The sequence below is a fragment of the Felis catus genome, chromosome B1 (assembly GCF_018350175.1).
Source record: "Felis catus isolate Fca126 chromosome B1, F.catus_Fca126_mat1.0, whole genome shotgun sequence".
NCBI classification, from domain to species: Eukaryota; Metazoa; Chordata; class Mammalia; order Carnivora; family Felidae; genus Felis; species Felis catus.
In genome coordinates, this window is record NC_058371.1 from 79,080,979 (window position 1) to 79,104,500 (window position 23,522).

General features: G+C 40.2%; 1 protein-coding gene across 2 annotated transcripts in view; it reads left to right on the forward strand.

The window, feature by feature from the left end:
- Positions 1-23,522, forward strand: part of NR3C2 (nuclear receptor subfamily 3 group C member 2) — a 348,657-nt gene that overhangs the window by 287,560 nt on the left and 37,575 nt on the right. For both annotated transcript variants that reach the window (XM_019828874.3, XM_003984956.6), the window contains exon 7: positions 17,880-18,010. In XM_019828874.3, coding sequence (XP_019684433.1) covers positions 17,880-18,010 — 131 coding nt within the window. The remainder of the gene's footprint in view (positions 1-17,879; positions 18,011-23,522) is intronic.

A 23,522-nucleotide genomic window follows, 5' to 3' on the forward strand; every position in this document is an offset into this window, starting at 1 on the left:
AGCAAATGGTGAATCCTTGTCTACAAGGTGCAGAAACATGACAGAATGCAATTACCTTTCTTTTGCATAAAGTTCAGGTGTGGAAGACACTGTGCCACCTGAAGGCGACTAGGCAGAGGGAAATCTAGGGGAAGGTACAGTGAAACCTGAGGAGATCTTATAAGCTACAAATGAGAGCTAATCACCTAGTCCTATATGGGAGCAGAGGAAAGGTAGGTACAGAACTCAAAACAAGGGGTATTTCTTCCCTTCTTTTTTTTTTGATTCTTTTAAAAACAGCTTTTCCTCCCCATAATCAACCTACCACAGTGATAGGAAGTAGAGTCGGAGCAAAGAGTTACTTGCAGACATTTCCAGCAAAGGAGTTTAGAGGAGAGAAGTTCTTAAATAAATGGGTAACCGCTATGGATGCTTCTGCTGAGTTCCTGCTCATCAAAGAAAGTTCCCAAGGTGAGCCCGTAGGGGCCGGGACCACCCTCACCTGAGAAGGGTGAGAACACTGAAGAGTCCTATAAGGACTGGCACCATAGGTAGACTTTCTAACTCACTCCTCGACACGTCTTCTTTTTCCCTAAACCCTGCCTTTCATTTTGGACTGCTCTTGGGTGAAGGAGATAATGTGATATTTATTCAGTCCATTCAACAAATATTTCCTGAGCGACTTCAATACACCAAGCACTGTTCTGCGCACTGGAACAACAGGAACAAATGGAATTCACACTCTAGTGGTAGGTGGGTGGGGTGGTGGAAAACATGGAGGCAGCATGAAGAAGTCCCACCTGCTGTGTCCCCATGGCTCAGGTAGCATACCATCATCCTTGTAAACAACCGCGAAAAAGTGGCATTTAAAACGATAAGGTGCAGTTTGGATTCTCTCAGAGGATGTGCTAGCACCCTTGATTAGCCACATTGACCTCCTGGTGGTGCTTTGAAGGATCTAAGTCCACTCTTGACTCAGGCCCCCTTTATACATGCTATTTGCTCTGTGCAGGAGGATGGTCCTTTCTCACCTTCTTGTCTTAGCTCAAATATTCCTTATTCAGAAGTCCGACCACCAGATCTAGAGACTCCTGTAGTCAGTCCCTCCCCCATTATATCACACATTTATTTTCTTTGTAGTAGGTCTCCTGCCTGCATGATATAGACTCAGGGAGGGAAGGCCTGTCTGGTTTATCTTTGCATACCCAGCACCTAGAATACTGTCTGGCATTAGTAAGTGCTTGATAAACTAATTAATTTTAAAATGCTATTTTCAGCATTATTTCCTGCTGCTTCTTTGCATAAATGCTATGTGAACCAAATTAACCTTTCTCTTCTCTTAGTCCTATCTTTCCACTGCCGTGCCTTTGCTAACATTTTCCATTTCTCTCCCTCAAGCCCAACCCAAAGGATGCCTCCTCTCTAATGACTTCTCTTCCCTTCAAAATCAGAAGGGACTTTTTTCCCCCAAAACCTTTTTTTCTTTTCTTTTCTTTTTCTTTTTTTAATGTTCATTTTTTTGAGAGAGAGCATGTGTGCACAAGCAGGGGAAGGGCAGAGAAAGAGAAGAGGACAGAGGATCCAAAGCGGGCTCTGTGCTGACAGTAGAGAGCCCCATGCAGGGCTCAGACTCGTGAACCACAAGATCATGACCTGAGCCAAAGTTGGTCTTTGGCCGACTGAGCCACCCAGGCACCCTAAAAACCTTTTATCTATATTACTTTCTTCTGTATCAGTTGTTTGCTGCTTTTTGTGTTTTATATACATTTTCACTCCAGATACACTGAAATTTCTAGAGCAAAGAAAGTATACTTGAAAAAATTTTCCTTAATGTCTAGCAAAATGCTTTTTACATAATTGGCACTTGGTGGCTATTTTTGGTTTGTTAATAAGTACTCTTTCTAGCACAAGCGTCAGATGCAAGATCCCTGATACAGGTTTACTCTGCAGTGCTCTTAGGGCTTGGCGTGTGAACTTCATGAAAAGGATTCATTTTTGTAGGGTTCTCTCAAATTTTACTTCAGGAACATTGTTATATATTAATATTTCTTACATGTTGCTTCTTGTAGCGTACCTGAGAAATTTCCTGATAGTTAATGAAACTGGGAAATTTCCAGTTTAGTATGAAATTAAAACAAAACATAAGAAACTGCAAAGAGAATGCACTGTTGAAGCCATATGGAATCATACAGAGACTGCACAGAGTAATAATGATGCAAGAAACATGTCTAAGATTCAATCTGAATAACTAGAGGGAGCGGTTTTTTATTTTGAATAAAAGTCAGAAACAGTTTAATATGACATGTTATCTGTAAAAGTTAGTGTGGCTAATGCTAGCATGTTGCTTTTTATTTCAATCAACATGCCCAAGGACTTTGGTCTCTCCAGCTAAAAATATTCTTCCTTTCAACAGAAAATAAAACCACTAGAGTGAATTTATTTTTTAAAAAATTTAATTTCAATGCAGTGATTATTATTGCAGGATTGGGGCAGGTGATGAGGAATGGCTTAGTCAGTTACAAAACAAAGGAGAGCACTAGGCTTCCTCCCTTGACACAGGTCATCCTGTGACAGAGGACGTCTGTGTCATCCTCAGACACAGATGGTGTCTTTGATCATGCTCCTCTAGGTTGTAGGAAGAGAACACTTGAATGTGTCTTGATATACAAAGTATTCACTGAACTTGCATCTCTAAACAGTTCTAGAACCAAAACCGAGCCACATAATTATCCATTTTTATCGTATCGTACATGACAGATGATTTGGTTTTAATCCCTCACTTCCACCTCTGAACCCTAAGCAAATTAATAGAGTTGTGTACTTGGAGGGCTCTGAAGAGGTTAATTTTTGAGGGGTGGTTCTGGGATTGGTACTTTTCTGAAAAAACTAGTAGGGAAGGAAAAGAAAAAAGAGACGGCCATAGTTGGTGACCTTCAGCCTTCTTAGTAAGGCTCATCTGTGTTTCTGTAGTAGGCGTACTGCCCCAGACAGGGTCCACATTTACAGATGTGGCGACCATCGTTTAAAGGCCCATCATCTGTGCTTCCCCCACCTTGAAATGACCACTGTCTCAATAGAATCAGAGGAATTTAGTATATAAACTCCTAATTTCCTTTTTGCTACAGGTATAATGTCACTCTCTGTCTCAGTCACCTTGGGCTGCTGTAACAAAAATGCCACAGGTTGGGTGGCTTAAACAGCAGGCATTCATTTCTCACAGTTCTGGAAGCTGAAAGTCTGAGATCGGGGTACCTGTATGGTCATGTTCTATGAAGGCCTTCTTCCTGGCTTGCAGATGGTGCCTTCTAATTTTTTTTTAACGTTTATTTATTTTTGAGACAGAGAGAGACAGAGCATGAACAGGGGAGGGGCAGAGAGAGAGGGAGATAGAGAATCTGAAACAAGCTCCAGGCTCTGAGCTGTCAGCACAGAGCCCGACGCAGGGCTCGAACTCACGGACCGTGAGATCATGACCTGAGCCGAAGTCGGACGCTTAACTGACCAAGCCACCCAGGCGCCCCACAGATGGTGCCTTCTTACTGTCTCCTCATGTGGTGCAAAGAAAAAGCTCTGGGGTCTCTGTTGCTGCTTCTGCTGCTGCTTTTTTCTTCTTCTCCCCCTCCTCCTCCTGGTCCTCCTGGTCCTCCTCTCCTCCCACCACATCTTGGGGGATGTGCTCATCTAAACCTGTTTACTCCTACTGTCATCACCTTGGTAAGGTTTAGGACTTCAACATAGGAATTTGGGGAGTGGGGGGGACACACATTCAGTCTGTAGTATCTCCATTTACATGCATACTATGTATGGTACAAAGGCAGTCAATAGTCAAGTGGTTTATAGGGGAAATTTGAAGAATGATGAGCTGGTGCTTTTAGAGTTTTTGTTTATATAAGTTATAGCTATTGGTATTTACCCATATTAGAAATTAAAACAGGGGCACCTGGGTGGCTCAGTCAATTAAGTATCCAGCTCTTGGTTTCAGCTCAGGTCATGATCTCAGAGTTTGTGAGTTCAAGCCCCACCTTGTTAGCATAGGGCCTTGCTTGGGATTCTCTCTCTCCCTCTCTCACTGCCCCTCCCCACCTTGTGCTCACTGCCCCCACCCCCATCTCCTTCTCTCGCTCTCTCTCTGAAAACAAATAAATAACATTTTTAAAATAAATTTAAAAAAAGAAGGACAATATAAATGAATATCCTGACCACTTCCCCTAAAGTGAAATTTAAATCCCTTAATTGTTTAGCTAAAAAAAAATGATTAACAAAGACTTGGATTTCATGAGTCATTAATAAATATGGAGAATACCTACAGTATGCAAAGCACCACCATGGCTGTTGTAAGGACAGAGTTTCCATTCTCTGGAATATTTTATGGTGTGGTTTGTGAATTAAGACCTAGACATATGTGTAGTGGCCCAACAGGACGAAGACCACATGACAAGTGACAAGTTTTATTTAAGAGGGGTGTTCCTGGGTGCTCCAGGAGTTTAAAGTGAAGGTGATTCTCTTGGGCTGAAGTGATCAAAGAAAGCTGCCTAGTGGGATTGTATAATTTTAAAACTGGAGTCGGCCTCCAAAGGAGGGTGAGAATTTGGATGGGCACAGTGAAGACAATGCTTTACGGTCCACAGGTGAGGAACTGTACCTGAGCAGGAAAGGGGGTGCGTCTCTGACGTTCACAGCTGAAGTTCTCCAACTGCTCATAGGTCAGGAAGGGCTGCAGACTCACACTTCAGAATGGAGGGGGCTCTTTCCCACTCTCCTTTTCTTCTCGTTAGTTCTGATTTCCCAAATCTCCTTCCCTCCACAGCTTTTTGTTTTTGTGTGTCTTGTCTCGTCCCTCCACTTCTGCGTGACCGTTGCTTCTTCCAATTTTTCTCTTCCTCTTTTTCTCCTCTGTGTTCGTCCCCCTGTGGCTCTCCAGCCCTTCACTGCCTCTCATCTATCAAATAAAAATATTACATCCCAATGTCAGCTTAGTTTTTAAGTTGAGACATAATTGACATGTAACATTGTATTAGTTTCAGTGTACAACGTGATTTGATATTTGCACATATTGCAAACGATCACCACAGTAAGTCTAGTTAACATCTGTCACCATAGTTAATGAAGGTTTTTTTCTTGTGATGAGAACTTTTTTTTAATTTTCTTTAATGTTTTATTTATTTTTGAGAGAGAGAGCATGAGTGGGGGTGGGGCAGAGAGAGAGAGGGAGACACAGAATGTGAAGCAGGCTCCAGGCCCTGAGCTGTCAGCACAGAGCATGATGTAGAGCTTGAACCCACAAACCCTGAGATCATGACCTGAGCTGAAGTCAGACACTTAACCGACTGAGCCAGCCATCCAGACACCCCATCTTGTGATGAGAATTTTTAAGATCTACCTTCTGAGCAACTTTCAAGTTCTGAAACGAGATGTGTTCAGGTTTTCATACACCTTTGCAGGGGGAAGAAAAACAGAAAGAACAAAGTTGCTGTTTCACTTCATTATGACCTTTCTTGCTCTCTTCTTTGGAGTGGTAACCCAAAATGGGAAGCTTTTTCACTCACGTTCCACCCATCTTGGTCTTGGTCTTAGTCTTAAAATCATTGAAATTGTTCCAGAAGCTACTCGAAGAAGTGACTTTGCTTTTCTGATTTTTATTACATTTTATATCCTTCCTGACCACTGTCCTTTGTACTTGTTGCAGAAAAACACTGCTGTCAACTGGCTGCGCGGCCCCACCCCCAGCCCTTTATGCTGAGCAGTAGTGAGGGAGGGGTTCGAATCACAGTCTCTTTCCAGGTTGTGAGGCCCAGTGTCTGGCTGGGAATGGGGTCCTGCCTGCTTTTGAAGCATCGGCCTCTACCCTCCATGCTTCTGGTAGATGAACCCAAAAACTCCCCCCAAAATCATTTGTTTGTCATTAAAGACTGCATGGCCATTTTGTTCTGATTAGAGAATGTTCGGAAGTTCATAGAATTTCAGAGTATAAGGGAAGGTTAGGAACATCAGCTGTACTCAGCTATCTTGACTAGCAGTTTTCTGCAAGTGGGTAAAGAAGATGAGAAACATTTAGGCTGTGCTTTGAATAAGTGTTGTGTTCGTGTCACTTCATGCACATGTGTAGTATGGTTTCAGTGTTGCTGTTTTACAGAGGAAACAGATGTCACTACGGGTATAGTGGCCTGGTCGTGTTATACTCACTTCACCCAGTCATGAATGATGCAGTTGTTCATAATGTCCTGAACAAAATCTGCTTTGTGACAGATGTTCAGAATAATAAGAAAGGACACGTGGCTAACGTCTAATAAATTAATTGAGTTGAACATCATCTTTTTTTATTAGTATTTAGGCAGATGACTTACCAGCCTTTAGAATGATTCAAACTCAAAAACAAAAAAACCTTTCTTCCAAAACCATGGCACCCGAAAACATTTTCTAGGACCCAGTTTGATTACTGAATTGAGTAGTGTCTGTGATAACAGTCTCTGGGGGTTCGGCTGTTTTCTTCTTGCACAGGGAGACTTTGCAGGTAGAAGGAGGAGTCCGCGGTCCTGTCATGCGAGCACAGTTGCTTTCTGCCTTCTGCAGCCCCAGTCTCACCATGCGCGCACTGGCGGGCACCTCTGTGTGAGCCACACTCTGCCATTACCTTGGAAGCCTAACTGAATACCTGGGCTTTATCGGAGTAAATGTCCTTCCTTATAACCTGGGCCAGGTCTGTGGCTAGAATAATGTGACTCTGGCTTCAAGAAGACCATGACTCCATAAGTTGCGATTTAATACAAATCTTTTATTGTACTAGGAAAAGTGCTTTGCTGTCACCCTTTACCCACACAATAGTCTAGCCACACTCCTGAATTCAGCAATGAACTTTGTTGACATTCTTGAAATTCAGTGGTTATCAAGGAGGAATCTAGCCTTTTTACGGCTCCTTTTCACAAGTGAGGAAACTGTGGTCGTTTATTGAAAGTAAGCCATGTCTTTAAGTCTATACCTAAAGTGTCCCGGTTTGAGGCAGTAATAGCTCACTGAAGGTTTTCTGTCTTCTGTTGGAACATCTGTGGTCTGCCTATCATTAAATCTGCAGAAATTTAGTGTTAAAGTCTACATCCTACAAAAATGAGACTTTGATAATTTAAAAAAAAATCCTTTACCAGAGAATATTGGTTTTTTGTATCCTTTCTATGTGTCGAGCAATTGAGGTGTTAAATCTTAACATGGTTTGCATTTTATTAAGTGCTCATGAGGTTCTAAGCATGCTATTGGGTATTTTAACCTTAATATAGCAGGTAAGAGGAAATTTTCACAGTGGGTTATAGCTTCCTGTTTTCTTTCCTGTACCACAAATATGTGTCCTTGTACCAAAAGAAATTGTGCTATGTAAGTATTTTAAAACCTAAGGTACAAAAGAGTGTTTTACAAAAAACTGTACCTAAAATATATGGTGAAAAGAATTTTTTTTCATGATTTCTAGGACTGTCAGTGGCAAATTATGGTCATGTAGCCAAGCCCTTTCTCAGTTTTTAGATTGTCAAATATGATTTGATCTGTGTAACATCTACTGAAGTCAGTGGCCATTTGTGATGCTTAGGTTCAAGGGTACTTCTAGAAAAACACATCCCTTCTGGAACGTCACTTAAGGTGACAAACAAAACACTGAGTTAGCTTTTAACTCTTACTAGAGTTGGCCATGTACAATTAATAGAGAATTGATGAATGTCATAAAGACCACTGGGATACCACTCTCTGGCTCATTAGTCCAGAAAAGCAACATTTTCCAGCAATTCCTAGACCAAAGTGACTAAGTTCTGCCCTGGCTGTAAATAAATGACATAAATACTATAACAGACATCAGAACTGCAGCTAGCCTAATGGTCCTTTTATGGATACATCTTGTTCATCGGTTAAGGAAAAATCTGGTAAGACTATGAAAAAAAATGTATATCATACACTGGAATAATTTGGATCTTCAAATTGAGTTCATTTTTATTTTAATTAAGGGGAGGGAACCTGTTTCTGCATGTTATTTTTTAGGGAAATAACAAGCCTAAGACAGGGACCATCTGTTAACACTGACCACTTAACACGATGTTACATTTATTTGGACATAATAGTGTGGTCTGCAGCATCAGATGTAAGGTCTGGTCTTTCAGATTGGCTGTGATTGTGCGTGCACCACACCACTGAAATTATTTCACTCTCTGTGTAAGACTGACAGTATTACAATGTAATACACACACACACACATTCCTAGGGGCAACTTATAGAAGTAAGAGCAATGTTAGCAAACTTGCTTGTGAAGTCTTGAGGCTCCAGACTGAGGCCCTGAATGAGCCTTGCTGGGTGTTGTTGGTATCTATATTTTACGAGCAACTCACAGTGTGTGAAATCCATTGGATTTACCTGTTCTCAGTGGCTACCAGATATTTATTTAGCACTGGTGTAATTTGGGATCTACACACATACAAAAATCAACCACAGATGATTATCCAGGAGAACACGCGCCTTCGAAGTGATGAGAGTTGCCTGTTGCTTAATCCATGGGCTAACGTGAAAAGTTTCTTTTTGTAGCTCCTTACTAAATAAAGTGATGTTTGACACCCCTGAAAGGTATTTAGGTGACCAGGGTACACTTTAGTGCAATATTGCTAAAGAATTGTAAGTTAAAAAATGTCACTGTACCTTTCATAGACTCCTGTAGTTGAAAGAGCTGGGGACCTTTTATGCTTTGGCATTTATAAAATCAGCCAATGTGAAGGGATTATGTTTATTAAATGTAAATTCTTGGAAAGAGAAAAGAGTGATAAAGGTAGTTGTATTTTCCCTTCTCCCTCAGGGTACCAGAACTACAACAGACAGACCTTTGAGGAAGTGTTTCTGACTGACTTTCTGAAATTATGGTTTATTAAAGAATTTTTACTCTTACTGCTTTTAAAAAACATTTAGCACAGCCTGCAGTAAAAGTACATACAGTAAGACTAAAAATCCATCAAGACACAAAAAGGTGAAAGGCAAGTAGCAGAAACCGAGAAGAAAAGAGATTATTTTGTATATTATAAAAGAAGAAGAATGAATGAAAAGCCCGAACCCTAAGAGAAGCTACATAATTAATGCACATCCTAGTTTCTTAATCTCAATCAAAGTACAGCAGATAGGATCATGGGCTGCAGAGAAGCCTTTTTGTTTCTAATAGAAATATTTTCAATTGTGATAAAAATACTCATAACATAAAATTTACCAACATAACCCTTTTTAACTCTATAGTTCACTAGTGTTAAGTATATTCACACATTAGGTAAATAAGTCCTCGTTCCTTCCTTCCTCCAGCCCCTGGGAATAGCCGTTCTACGTTCAGTTCCTATGAGTTTGACTGCTCCACATACCTTATATGAGTGGAATCACACAGTATTTGACTTTTTGTGACTGGCTTATTTACCTAACAATATCATCGAGGTTCATTCATGTTGTAGCATCTGTCAGAATATCCTTCCTTTTTAAGGCCGAATAATATTCCATTATATGAAAATAGCACATTCTGTTCACCCATTCATCTGTCTAGGGACACTTGGACCACTTCCACATTTTGGGTATTACGAATAATGCTGCTGTGAACACGGGTGTACAAATGTCTCTTTCAGACCTTGCTTTAAATTTCTGCAAAGATTCTTTAAGTAGAAGTTAGCTTGTGTTCTGTCTGTAGATAGCCACAGCATGAGAAGTCACAGGAGACATTCGGGCTAATACTTAGAGCTCCTGAATTCTGCAGATGCCCATAGTTTGGAATGTTTTGTAGCTTGGGCTTATCAAATATTTACCTGTAACAGAACAGAAGATAAATATGATTCCAGGATTGCATTTAGTTTGGGTCAATAATTTCCCAAATCAGCTGCCTCCAGATAGACCTCCAGATAACTGAATGACTAAGCTTTTCATATACTTTTTTAGTAGTGTCTTGGTAAACCGATACTTGAATACCAAAACAAGAGTGTTCCTTAATGGCCAGTGGCCAATAGGTTCAAAGGACTATCCTCATAATGTAAAATAAGGCAATACTGTTAACATAATAATGGCAAGAAGGCATGGGTCCCATAGACACAAAAGTTGTTCCGATTATTTACTAAAGTAAAAGCAGGAACTGGCATATGAATCATTTAAATTGTGAATGTCTTTAATACTCTGATTATAATGGGACTTTTTCTAATTCCCACTGTTATCATGAAAGTAAATTCCATTTGCAACCTCAAATTCTCTCAAAAAGCCAGGAAAAAAATATTTTCTAACTCTTGAATTATTCACTTTTGTTCCAAGTTATTAATCAGGTTTGGAGACATTAGATTATTTTAATATTTTAAAACTATTTCCAAATGACCTTATGATTTTATGGACGTTCTAAGAGAGAACCAGATGAAGTTATAGCTCTGAATAAAATTGGTTTCTTAGTTTGAGAAAATTACAAGTTTGCAAAACTATTGAAATACTTCTTTTATCTTTTTGAAGTGTTTTTTAAAAAATATTTTAGAACTATTATTCTTGTAGATTTTATCCCAAGGTCTTTGGAATCGGAACAGGGTCTCTATGGCCATTTTGGTTATTGTATTTATTTATCCAAAAATAGAGTTCATTCTGTTCTGCAAATGAGATGTTTATAAACGGATGACATGTGCCCACTGTGTAGAAGGCTGTCAGTTATTCAGTCCTGACATTCACTTTAATACAAGGATGTTGCCGACTTCAGTAATCTCTTACTGCCTTTGTATTGGTTCAGTGTTCAAGGGTGACTTTTGCATTTACTTTTATGTTTTAGGAGCATTATACAAATTTTGTCTTTTCCCCAAAGTTGCTCATATATTTTTACATTACTGAAATGAGGTAAGATTATAAAATGAATAAAAGCACGTAGCAAAGAGTACTTCTGTGAAGTAATATTGTAAAATTAATACCAGTATCGTGCCAAAAAGATTGTCCTTGTTTCAGCTTCTGTGGATGTACATTTCTGTGCATTTAATCTAATTGTGCAAAAATGATGTGCTGTAAAATGTGTTTTCAAGATGGCCTATTTTCTTGAGATTTCAAGCTATATTGAGTACCTTGTACTCTTCATTTGGAGAACTCAATTTCATGCAGTGGAAACAGCAGCGGCATTTGTAAACACAAAATCTTCCCACATAATGGAGGGCAAAGGGTAAACAAATGAGCGTATGTAATAACAAAACATATGAGGTACCAAATATCTCTTCATAGTTGTGAAGAGATGCTCTGGAGAAAACAGCTAAAAACTGTTGGGCCACTGGCAAGTGCAGAGAGAGATAAACGGCCTGAGTTTGAGATGGAAAACCTGGGGTTGGCTCCGGGCTGCATCGTGTACCTGCATTTCCTTATCATGAGCATGAGGATCATTCGTCACAGGGCATCGTGGGAATTGACAAGAATAAGTTTAGCCTTGGTATACAGTAGGCAGCCCATGCATGACAGCTACGAAGACCACGGAGGTTATTCAGGTAATAATAATACCTCAAGAAGGAGTTAAGGAGCTGCTGTTCAGACTGAAAGGGCAAAAAAATAAAAATAAATGCTTTCTTTAGGTGTGCACACATTGATCTTCTAATCTGTCTTCTGGTAGAATCTGAGGTCTCTCTTTACCCTTAAATCTGAGCAGGGATGTTCTGTCAACACATCTGAGAACAGAAGCACTTGAACACGGAGGTGTTTAGTCCTCATGTTCTTCTCCAGGCACGTTCCTTTCACCTCCCTGAAAATCGGCACTCTCTCTGGTTTTTCTGCATTATCAACCTACATGTAGAAATAATCATGATAATGCAATATTATTTTCCTATAAAGTCATTTTAAAAATTTGATTATTGCTTGGTTTGCTTTAGGCAAAATGATCTTGGGTCTCTCAGAAAGCATTTTGTTTTCTTATACCAAAAAAACAAAAGAATATAAGAGTTGTACAGTACTTTATAATTTAAGAATTTCCAGGGGCACTAGGGTGGCTCAGTCGGTTCAGTGTCTGACCTCGGCTCAGGTTGTGATCTCACAGTTTGTGGGTTTGAGCCCTGCATCAGGCTCTGTGCTGACAGCTCACAGCCTGGAGCCTGCTTCGGGTTCTGTGTCTCCGTCCCTCTCTCTGCCCTTCCCCACTCATGCTCTCTCTCTCTCTCTCTTTCTCTCTCAAAAATTAATAAAAATTTTTAAAAGGTTAAAAAAGAATTCCCATATAATTGATTCCTACATTTCTGCAAGGTTGAAATTGTTATTAGTATCCCAGTTTGACATGCAGTAAGTCTGGGTCTCAGAAACAGAACCATCGCAGACTCACAAAGCCGGCACCCGGAAGGGCTCATGGGCTGCACATCTCCTGACCCTCCTGAGATGAAGCCAAGGATGGCTGTGCTGTCTCCAACACAAGGTGGCCTGAGGAATCAAATGCGTAGAGTCTGCTTTTTAACTTGTATAGTGTCAAATGCATGTTGTGCTGTATTCCATGGATATCCTGATTTGTAATCCACTCCACCCCATTGTACAACCTAAATCTCTCCTCTTTCTTTTTTAGAAAGTTTTGAAGAACTTCACAAATGCCATATCTATCTTACTAGATATTTGATCTTCCCTTGTGTAAGTTTTCAGTATCATCTTGCTCTAATAGCATCATCATATGCAAATCTTCATTTGGCTGTCTTCACTTTTTTTCTTTCCTTCTCTCTCTCATTCATTCATAGAACATACATTGAGCAAAGATTGACACATGACACTTGGCTCTCATATTCTATTTAATATTCAGAAAGGTTAGCCAGACATGGATCCTGCCTTTAAGAATCATAATCATCCTAATGGGGGAACTGAATTGAGCCTTTTTTTTTTCTCTAAGCACATAGAAATTCTGCATTTAAAAAAGAAAGTCTTAGAGGGGCGCCTGGGTAGCTCAGTCAGTTGAACATCTCACTTCAGCTCAGGTCATGATCTCGCAGTTCGTGAGTTCGAGCCCTGCGTCGGGCTCCGTGCTGACAGCTCGGAGCCTGGAGCCTGCTTTGGATTCTGTGTCCCCCCCCCCCCCCCCGCCCCACCCCTGCTTGTGCTCTGTCTCTCTCTGTCTTCCAAAAATGAATAAACATTCAAAAAATTTTTTTAAGTAAAAAAGAAAGTCTTAGATATATAGGCAAGCTTAAAAGGGGGAACAAACAGGTGCGAGAAGAGGGAATTCACAGCCCGAGTGGTTTAACTTGGACCCAAAGCTATAGTTGGCGCACAGACTAGTGGATGTAGATGAATGCTTCCGACGGGGGGGTGGATATTAGGACACGAACAGGAGACAAGAACATAGACTCTGGCAAGGCCGGGGCCTAAAGTGGAGGCTCTTGTATAAAGCCACAGCTCTGCAAAGATTTCACTGTCTACTAATAAGGACAGTAAAACTCAACACACCAGCCAGCCAGCCCAGGGACATGGCAGGGAAGCTGAAAGACATAAGAAACACAAGCCTGTATCACATCAAATGTGGAGTCTAAATTTAAACTACACAAGTCTTGAAAAGAGCATGTAAGCTAAGACCTTAGCATAAAAGCTGGTCCAAAACAAGTGAAATGTTTATACCCCCAACAGTTATAAATGCTGAAACTTCCCTCAGAGTCCCTTCCACAAGGCAATGCCCTGAGGATTCACCCAGGCCAGAACAGTGCTCAGACATGCATATTAGCATCCCAGAAAATTGAGCACCACCACCAAAAAATCTGAAGGCAACTAGGAAACACACATGTTAAAAGTATTCAGGGATGTAGTAAGTAAAGGTGTAATTTAGGGAAAGAATATATAATAACCACAAAGTAAGAAGTACCTTATGGAAAATAACAGACGTTTGAGGAAGAACTAAGTAGTTATTTCTAGGCATCTAGACATGAAAAATGTTGTCATTAAAACACTGTAGACATTAAACGTATCAGACACACAAAAAATATGTATAGTTAGAAAGTGAATCTGAGAAAATTGCCTAGTTACAGTCCAGAGAGATAAAAAGATAGAAATATGAGAGGGAGGTTGATATGGAAGACATAATGAGAAGATCCAAGGCCCTGCGAATAGGAGTCCAAAGAGAAAAAGTAACAGGAAAGGGATAGGGGTGATACTTGAAGAAACAACGTAGAAGGACATTTTGGAACTGAAGAAATACCTACATCTTCAAATCAAATAAGCATATTGAATCCTGAGCAGGACTTAGGTCCTTCATAATGAAACTGCAGGCATCAAATAAATGGAGTTTTTGGTAAGTTACCAGAGAGAAAATGGAGGCTACCTGCCTTAGAATGACAACTAGCCTAACAAGAAATCTCCCCAAAGCAGCTGCTATTGAGGCCCAGCTACAGTGGAATACTGTCTTCAGAATATTGAACAAAAGTATCAAGCTGGAAAATCTCTAACTTTTTAATTTTTTTTAACATTTATTTCTTATTGAGAGACAGACACAGAGCGTGAGCAGAGGAGGGGCAGAGAGAGAGGGAGACACAATCCGAAGCAGGCTCCAGGGTCTGAGCCGTCAGCACAGAGCCCCACAAGGGGCTCAAACTCACAAACCGGGAGATCATGACCTGAGCTGAAGTCAGATGCTTAACTGACTGAGCCACCCAGGTGCCCCTCTAACTTTTTAAAGAATGAAGGTAAAATAAAGGCATTTTCAGACAAATCAAGACTGAAAGACTTGAACTTTCAGTGATTGACCGCTGTTGAAAGAATTATGAGAAAATATTCTTTAATATGTAAGAAATCGAACCCAGAAGGATGAAGTACAGGGGACAATGGGGACCAAAGAAACACATCAAAATGAGACAGACGGGCATGTGGGTGTGAAGAGAGATGGGCTGATTTCAGGGGAGATGTGAAAAACGGTGTAATGTAAATTCTAAAGAGCAGTAACATGGAGGACTAGAAGCAGTAGACCAAAGGTATTCTACTTGTTTGTGTGTTTCTCATGGAAAAGCTATGGATTAACTTTCAATTTTTAAGTATACAAATTCACAACATGATAATTAAAGAGAAAAATAAAATGTGTACCTTCTGAATCCATTCCTGGAGCACAGGGGGATTTTTTTTTTAATGTTTATTTTTGATCGAGAGCACAAGGTTGTGGGGGGGAGGGCAGAGAGAAAGGGAGACACAGAATCCGAAGCAGGCCCCACACTGCGAGCTGTCAGCACAGAGCCTGTCCCGTCCAGGGCTTGAACCCACGAGCTGTGAAATCATGACCTGAGGTGAAATCCAAATAACCGCTTAACCAACTGAGCCACCCAGGCACCCTGCAAAGGGGGATTTTTTTTTTTTTAAGCCGGATCAATTCAGTAAAAGGAAGGAAAGTGGCAAGAAAGAGGGAAAAGAGGAAAGTTAGAGTGATAGAAAAAAAAATCGTAAAACATCAGTAACCTTGATAAAGGAAAACAGATTAAACTGAGTTGTTAAAATACACAGACTCTCAGATTTTTTAAATCCTTTTTTTTGTTGTTGTTGTTGCTGTTGGTAAGAGACATGTGAAATATAATTAGGGTCTACCAGGGAAATTCTAAAGAGAGAGCAGAAGAAAATAAGAGACAGGAAAGGAGAAAGGAAGAAACAAAATTAATATCAGAAAAAAAATTTAAGGCAAAAAAAAAAATACTAAGAATAAAGGTAGTGTTGCTTAGTGATAGAAGGGGAAAAAGCTTAACAGTAACATGGATAAAGATATGGAGAGACACATCACCAAACAAGAAACCCAAATGGCCAAAAAGCATTTGAAAAATGTTCAGCGGACTGGTGTTAATGGGAATGCAAGTAAAAGCACCAATGGGACTATCCTTTCAACCCCCATCAGTTGGCAACAAATTTTAAATTAGATAATGAAAAGTATTGCCAGGGATGTGGAATAAAAGGAAATTCTTATCTCTTACTGGTTGGAATGGAAGCAGCAGATGTGTGCTGGTCTGTGACTCAGCAATTCTGCTGTCATTGTGCATCTTAGATTAATGCACAAGGTATACCTTTGGGCATCATTCGTGATAGTGATAAAGAGGAAACAACCCAAGTGGCCATTGGCAGTGGGATGTATAAGTAAATTGTAATATATTCAAACAAACAAAACTTGCACCAGTGTCAATGAATTAAATTACAGTTACCTGTATTAAAATAGATGCATCTCAGAATTACAACATTCAATGAAAATAAGTTGCAGAAGAATGTGTATATCTCATCTCAAATTTACATAAAACAAATCAGGTACTGTATGCTGTTTTTACAGATACATACATGTGGTAGTAAAATATGCACATCTGAGAGGAAACAGTAGATCCCCCAACGTGCGCGAGTGCCCTTCTTGAAGGAAGATGAATGGGAACCAGAAGGAAGACAGAGCAGGCTGTAACTCTGCCATGTTTAATTTTTAAAGATCTGAAGTAAATATGACAAAAAAACATTAGCATTTATTTACATTGTTAGTTCTGGATAGTGGATGCCTAGGCTCCTGCTATTTGTGTGTGTGTCTGTGTGTGTGTGTGTGTGTGTGTGTCTGTGTGTGTGTGTGTGTTTGAAACATCTATTTAATTAAGAATATCTTCCAGCTTCTGGGAGACAAAAGACATATAATAATAATGGAGAGAAAATGTTCTGTGTTCCATTTTGGGTTCTGTGCAGGTGGCTTTCAGAGTTGAGATCAAAGGGTTTCTGCCAGTGAGGGGAACCCAGGAATGCATCCTGGGAGCTGTATCGCAATGTTGCTGTCCCACAGACTCCTACCTGCCATCAGTCACCCTTGGAAATCTATCAGCCATCATTGACCTTTTTTTTCTGTTTCTTTGGCCTTTGTCAAGTCTGTTCCCATTTTTCACTAATAGTCTCTTTTTCTGTTATTAAGTTCTGGTCATCATAAAGCAATAGTTACCCAGGCCCTCCCAAAAGATTTATGACTTTGAGAAAGAAAAATCTTAAAAATGAACTGATGCTTTGCTTACTTCTCATGGAAAGGGACAATGGTGACTTCTGTTGTTACATAATGTAGATGTTTAGGGAAACATTTGGATTTGGTGGAGGGAGAAGATTGGTTGTTTTCATGAAAATGTGCATATATTGCCCCAAACCCTCATCTTGCTTTTTGCCTTTATCAGAAAGATTCTAGGGGCTCCTGGGTGGCGCAGTCGGTTAAGCGTCCGACTTCAGCCAGGTCACGATCTCGCGGTCCGTGAGTTCGAGCCCCGCGTCGGGCTCTGGGCTGATGGCTCGGAGCCTGGAGCCTGTTTCCGATTCTGTGTCTCCCTCTCTCTCTGCCCCTCCCCCGTTCATGCTCTGTCTCTCTCTGTCCCAAAAATAAATAAAAAACATTGAAAAAAAAATTAAAAAAAAAAAAAGATTCTATTCAAGGTTCTCACATTTAAAAATTTTGTCCAGTTTCCTTTTGGAATGTACTGCTGCAAACAGTTAACCGTCGTGTTTCATGACCTCCACGAGGATGGTCCATGTGGAGACAGGACTGATCATCACTGTCCTGTGTTCACAGCATCTAATACAGTTTATCAAAATGCTAATAAGCACTTGGTATCTGAAAAGGAACAGAAGTTTGTGGGCTTTACCCCACATCACAATGGCCTCTCTGCTATATAACACAACACAGTCATCCTTACTCTTGACATAAAATTATATAATGCCACCCTTCGAAAAAGTTTGGTTTCAGTGCTTCTGCTACATGGTTGCAGGGTACTAGTAAATGGGATGGCAGTGTTGGCCTAGAAGCAGTTTGCCAATCGGTGTGAAATCTAACTTGTCTTTCAAATACATATCTGCTCCATGTTGAAGCCTTTCCAAAGGAAAACTCTGAGTCAGATCTCTTATTAAGCTGCCTTGGGCCACCAGTCTGGGTTTGATCATGAACCTTGTATTCTCAGACATTTTCTTCATTTCCTTTGCAGAGAGAAGATGCATCAGTCCGCCATGTACGAATTGTGCCAGGGGATGCACCAAATCAGCCTTCAGTTTGTTCGACTGCAGCTTACCTTTGAAGAATACACCATAATGAAAGTGTTGCTGCTGCTAAGCACAAGTAAGCTGATGTCCACTTGGGCCCTTTTTCTACATTATTCAATAATCTTACCTTTAGGAGATTAGCCTGTTTACAGTGTCAAGCAGTAGGTATAAAAATTTTTCTGAGGAGGTGGGAGAGGGGCTTTGGTATTTAGTGAATGAACTAAGTTACATGGAGAGTATGAAGCTTTGGGTAAAGAAGGAGCATATTCCTTCATCCACCTAACTACTAAATATATATTAAGTGTCTGTTATATATGCATGGGAGGATTAGGCAGATCAGGAACTACAGGAGTGAATAAGGTGCAGTTTCTGCCCTCAGAGAGTTTTACTAGAAGATAGATTCAAAGATGATTTTAATACACTGCAGAAAGGGATACTCCAATCATTATAGAAGATAAAAGAATGTCGTGATGGCTCAAAAAAGGGAGAAGCATGTTTTGTTCTGGGGACCAAGGAGCGAGTCACGGTGAAGCTGAATCTCGGAGAACTTGGCAAGGACAATGAATTGGATATGAGGTCTGAGATGGCATTCCCATGAGGGGATGATGTGAGGGATTGTGGAAATGTGGGAAAGCATATCCAGGCAATAGAACTTAGTTTTGGAAAAGTTGTTTTGCCAATTAAGTTCTAAATTTCTATCTTATTTCTGTATTAATTTAATTAATTTTTCAAGGGGTATCAGGCTATATTTGGTTGGAGAGGAGTGGGGAATAAGGTTGGGGTGTAGGTTGGACCAGAATATTCAATGCCTGTAGAAGCCACCTGACCTTATTGGGTGGGCGGAGGAGTGCAACACCACAGGCTTTGAGCAGTGGGATGACGTGACTTAAGCTGTGTTTTGTGTTTTTATGAAGATGTATCTGGCGCTAGACTAGATTAAAGGGCAAAGTTAAGGGGAGGCCGAGAAGCAAAGAGAATTTAGCCAGCTTAGAAGCACAGAGACCTGCTGTGAGCTGTTGAAATAAGGACCTAAATGATGATGGTATGATGGACAGGAGCAAATGGATTCAAATGATGCAAATGGATTCACTGCAGAACTGGCAGCTGACTAGAAGAGGAAATAAAAAGGATATGGATCGGAAGTGACACAGGTTTTGAGCATGGAGAAATGACTAAGATGGCAGTCATACCATTAAGAGGAACGTGTTTATGTTGGGACTCAGAGAAGATTTGCTGGAGTTTTATAAACTGAGTTCTGTTTCAAATGGGTTAATTTTCAGATGTATCCTAATAGGCCAAAAGATAAGGAGAATTGGGGACTGGAACTCAGAAGACAGATTTGGGGATTGAGATACGAATGTGGAATTATCCTCATAGAAAATTGTCATCTAAAGTAAAATGGGGAGTGGGGTGGCCGGGGCTCAGAAAGAAGAGGAATGATCCAGTTGACTTACATGAAAGGAAGATGGCAGGCCCAAAAAGACAGAGATGGGACTGTCAGAGAAGCAGAGAAACTGGGATCCAAGTGCTGGTTTCCAAAAGGGGCATGACTAAAAGCAAAGCTTCCCCAAGAGAAAACTTGAGAGCTCAGAGAGAAGCCTACTAGAGTTGACCACTAGACATCGAGCAGCTGCCAGATGGCCAAGGACTTGCAGATTGAGGGGAAGCTTTTCTAGGCTTCTGGAACCAAGTATGAGAGAAGAGAGGTTGATGACATAAGGTGCCAGAGAGACAACACAGGACAGGATTAGCCTTGGCAAAGATGTTGAGTACTTCTTCCTTGGGCAACGACACAGACATTTTCAAACTGAGGGGATAGAACTTGAGTAAGTTTACATCAGATGAGAGCGATGGCAGGAGACAGTATGGAGAAGAAATGTCTAAGCCAAGTGCTGTGGCCGCTGGGGAAACAGAAATGTTCTGGATGCCAGGGCGAATGACATGGACTTCAAGGGATGAGAGATTGTTGAGTGACCACCTGGAAGCAGAAAAGAGAATCCAGTGCCTGCCCAGCACCACTCCCCGCCACCTTGGTCCGTGAATCAGGAACATGGGAGAAGGGGCAGTTTTGAGTAGAGTCATTTGGGAGGAAGTGGCATCACTAGTCAAGGACAGAAGGGGTAAGACGAGATGTTATTTCCAGCAAAGAGGGACTGGATCTGAGGAGGAGTTAGCCTGAATCAAGTAGTGACGAGCAGGAAGAGGGGATGCCACAGCGACTGTGGATAAGCGTCTGCTTCCCTATGGTTAGCACCTTGCAGTTGTTGAAGTGTTCATATATTATCTAGTTTAATGCTTCACACAACCCTCTGAGATTGATGGCCCCATTCTAAAGTTAACAAAAAGGAGGCACACAAGTGTTTTTGTTCAGTATCCTCTGTGAATTAGAACTCAAACCCATGGCTTTAGACTTCACATCCAGTGTTGTTCGTGCTGGCCCCCAGAGCAGGGAGCAAAGGGAGCAAAGGCAGGCTGGTGGCATAGGAGTGTGACAGGAAGAGTGGATCGGTTAGTGGGCCAGACTCAGGCTCCCAGGAAGGGGGCAAAACAGCAGCCTGGTAGGGAGGTGGGACCAGCACTTCACAGCTGTGTTTTGTTTGGCCTGCACAGGAATTTAGGTTGCTTTTGGCCTTTTGTCTTGTTTTATTTTCATTGAATTTCATCGCCCAGGGCAGGGCATGCTCTCTCCTGTTTGCCGCAGGCCTTACCATTCCTCACTAATTACACTCAGGCAGTCTCCTGTAGGGTTGTGTTTGCAACCCTCCTCTGCAGGGTCAGTAGAACCAGGCTCTTTCTCCCCGCTCTGTCCTTCCTCGAGATTTCTGATGTTCCTGATTTATCCTTTTGGAATATAACTGGAATCTATAAGTTCGGTGACCGTGATTTTATTCCCCTTTCCAAGCAAGGTCATTAACCATTACTGGCTTGAAAAATGTTTTAGATTGATATAGATGTAGATATAGATATAGACATAAATATATAGATGTAGATAGATCAAATGGGTGATAGAATTTAAATAAAGTATTTTTTTTCTAAAAAATGCTCATGATACCAATTCTTTACAAATCCTGACTACTCAGTCTTAATTGGTGTCTTATCCTTTTATACCATTTAATCAGTCAGCCTTTAATCAATTCTGATACCATTTTGAAGCTACCCGAATTAATTTATTAGCTTCCAACTAGCTCAATACTTTCAATTCTGGGTTTTGTAGATGCTGGAAAAGCAAAATAAAAAGGCAAGAAAACGTAAGTAAAGAATTGTATGAATCATAGAGCTGCAGGCTTTAGTAAGCTTATTTTGCTAATGTATGACAGAATGTGTGAAAATTGTTCTTCTTATTTAGGATGTTAAATTGTACACCTAATGTCCAGTGTATCAAGAGTGTCTTTACCAATGACATTGAGAGAATCTTGTGTTCTTAATGCTTATGGAGGAAAACAGACGACCCTCTATCCCAATTGTCTCTTTGCTCTTCTCCAGCCCATAGATTTTGGATGATTTCCAGCAGCCCTGCTGTATTTAATAAGTAAATTCAGAAAATCTGGGCCGACCTCCAAAATTTGAGGTTTTGCTTAAGTTCTCCTTATTTGTGGGTTTGCTTCAACTCCTAAAAAATCTGGCTGGGAAATTGGTACAATATATTTCAGTTACAGATAATATATAAGTAATATTTGACATAAGTTGTTTATAATCTTGAGAATTTCCGATACAGGACTATCCATATGAAGGTCTTGGTGGATTTTAGTGGATATACCAAATAGTAGTGAAATATAGTAGTGAAATTTATTCACCCCATTCTAATTTTAGGTAGTTTTTTAATGTATAGGATGTTATCCATAAATATTTATACTGAAAAGCAAAAGGTTTACTCCATAATATTTTATAACTTAAAAAAATAAATGATAACCTGTGGGTGGGCACTGTTTGCAAAGTATTTGCAGACATTCAGTTTCTTTCAGAAAGTTTTAAGTTAACATTAAAAGTTTGGTAGAAAGTAGATCTAAAGTTTGACTATTAACATCCTGGTTATTACCATCCTTCATATTTTTTATACTTTTAAAACAAGGCTTTATTTTTAAAGAAAACAAACTATTTGTTATATAATGGATGGCATTTAACTTTTGACATGAATGTCAAATATTTGAAACCACAGCCACTCTTGTGGCCGTCTCGGGAATTTGTGCAATTACTATTAGGGATTTATTTTTTTCCCCACAAAAATAGACTTAGATAAACCACAAACCAAAGCCTCAACAATTAAACTCGAGAAGACTGTTAACATAATATGTGAATTTAATTTGCAAGATAATCCATATTTTTGTACGGGACAGCCAGGGTTTAATTTGGAAGCAGCAGTATTTCAGGTTTCCAGGGTCCTCATAATACTCAGAAATGTACTTAGCTGTTCTAAAGGGCTGATGACCCAAGTGAATTATTATTTATCCCAGTTATGATAAATTAACAAACATGCTGTATAATTAAGAAGTGAAAATAAGAGCAGTTTCAAACTCAGAACATTAATTTCACAAGATGAATTTTCTTTAGATCTTCATCTCCTAAAAATAAAGTCCTAAGTGATTTCATTTTTCAAAGTTAAAGCATGCATATCACTATTGGCTATAGTAGAAAGAAAGCAAACACAAAAGTAGATTTTCAAAGGGAGTACTTTAGTTTACACTCTGCCCTACATACACCTCCTTCCAGGCACAGGAGCGCCTTTCCTCTGTAAAGTGCTTTCACGTGTGTCCTGGGACAAAGCATCTCCCTTCAGCAGGTCACAGAAACACTTGATATGTTTCCAAGCCCTGAATCCCAAATAAAAGTAAACACCAGCCACCACACAAAAGAAAATGTGATGCTTCATTTTCCACATCATCACAGATAAGGTGAACGTGGTTTATTCTCCGAAAAGTTTTCGATTCTGCCTTGCACGCAGAGCCACCTCTGTGTTACTCCTTTGCACACGCAAACCAGTGCACAGCACCACCACCAGGTTGTCTGGAAGGCCACGTGACCATGCCCAATTTCTCATAGGATCCTGGTACAAAGAAGATAGAAAGCACTTCTCAACATGCCTGGCCTCCCCCTTGGTAGATGGCCAGTATCCCCAAGTGTCTTTGATATTTGAATATGGATATGGAGATGTTGCTTTCTAATTCTAGCCCCAGCTTAGACTGTTGGTGGCTCTTCCAGTTGTCCTGGAAAATCAAAGTGTATTTTCTTACCTATGAGGTACTTGCAAGTTAGGATTCATAAGAAACTTTGATGACAGGGCACAAGGCAGTGTAGCATTGTGGTGATGAGGCAGGCTTTGGAAATTGACCTAGGTTTCTGTTCCTTCTCAGCCATTTATTTATTGTGTTTCTTGGGCAGGATTAAACCTCCAGTCTTCAATTCCCTCATCTGTAAAATGAGAATAATGGTTATGTCATAAAATTGATGTCAAGATCAAGTTAATATATGCAAGGTGTATATTAATATACATCCAATAAATAGCAGTTACTATTCTTTCATATATGGATGTGAACAAGAATTCACCAATAGATAACTGCCATATTTATTTATAAGTGCAATTAATTACGATT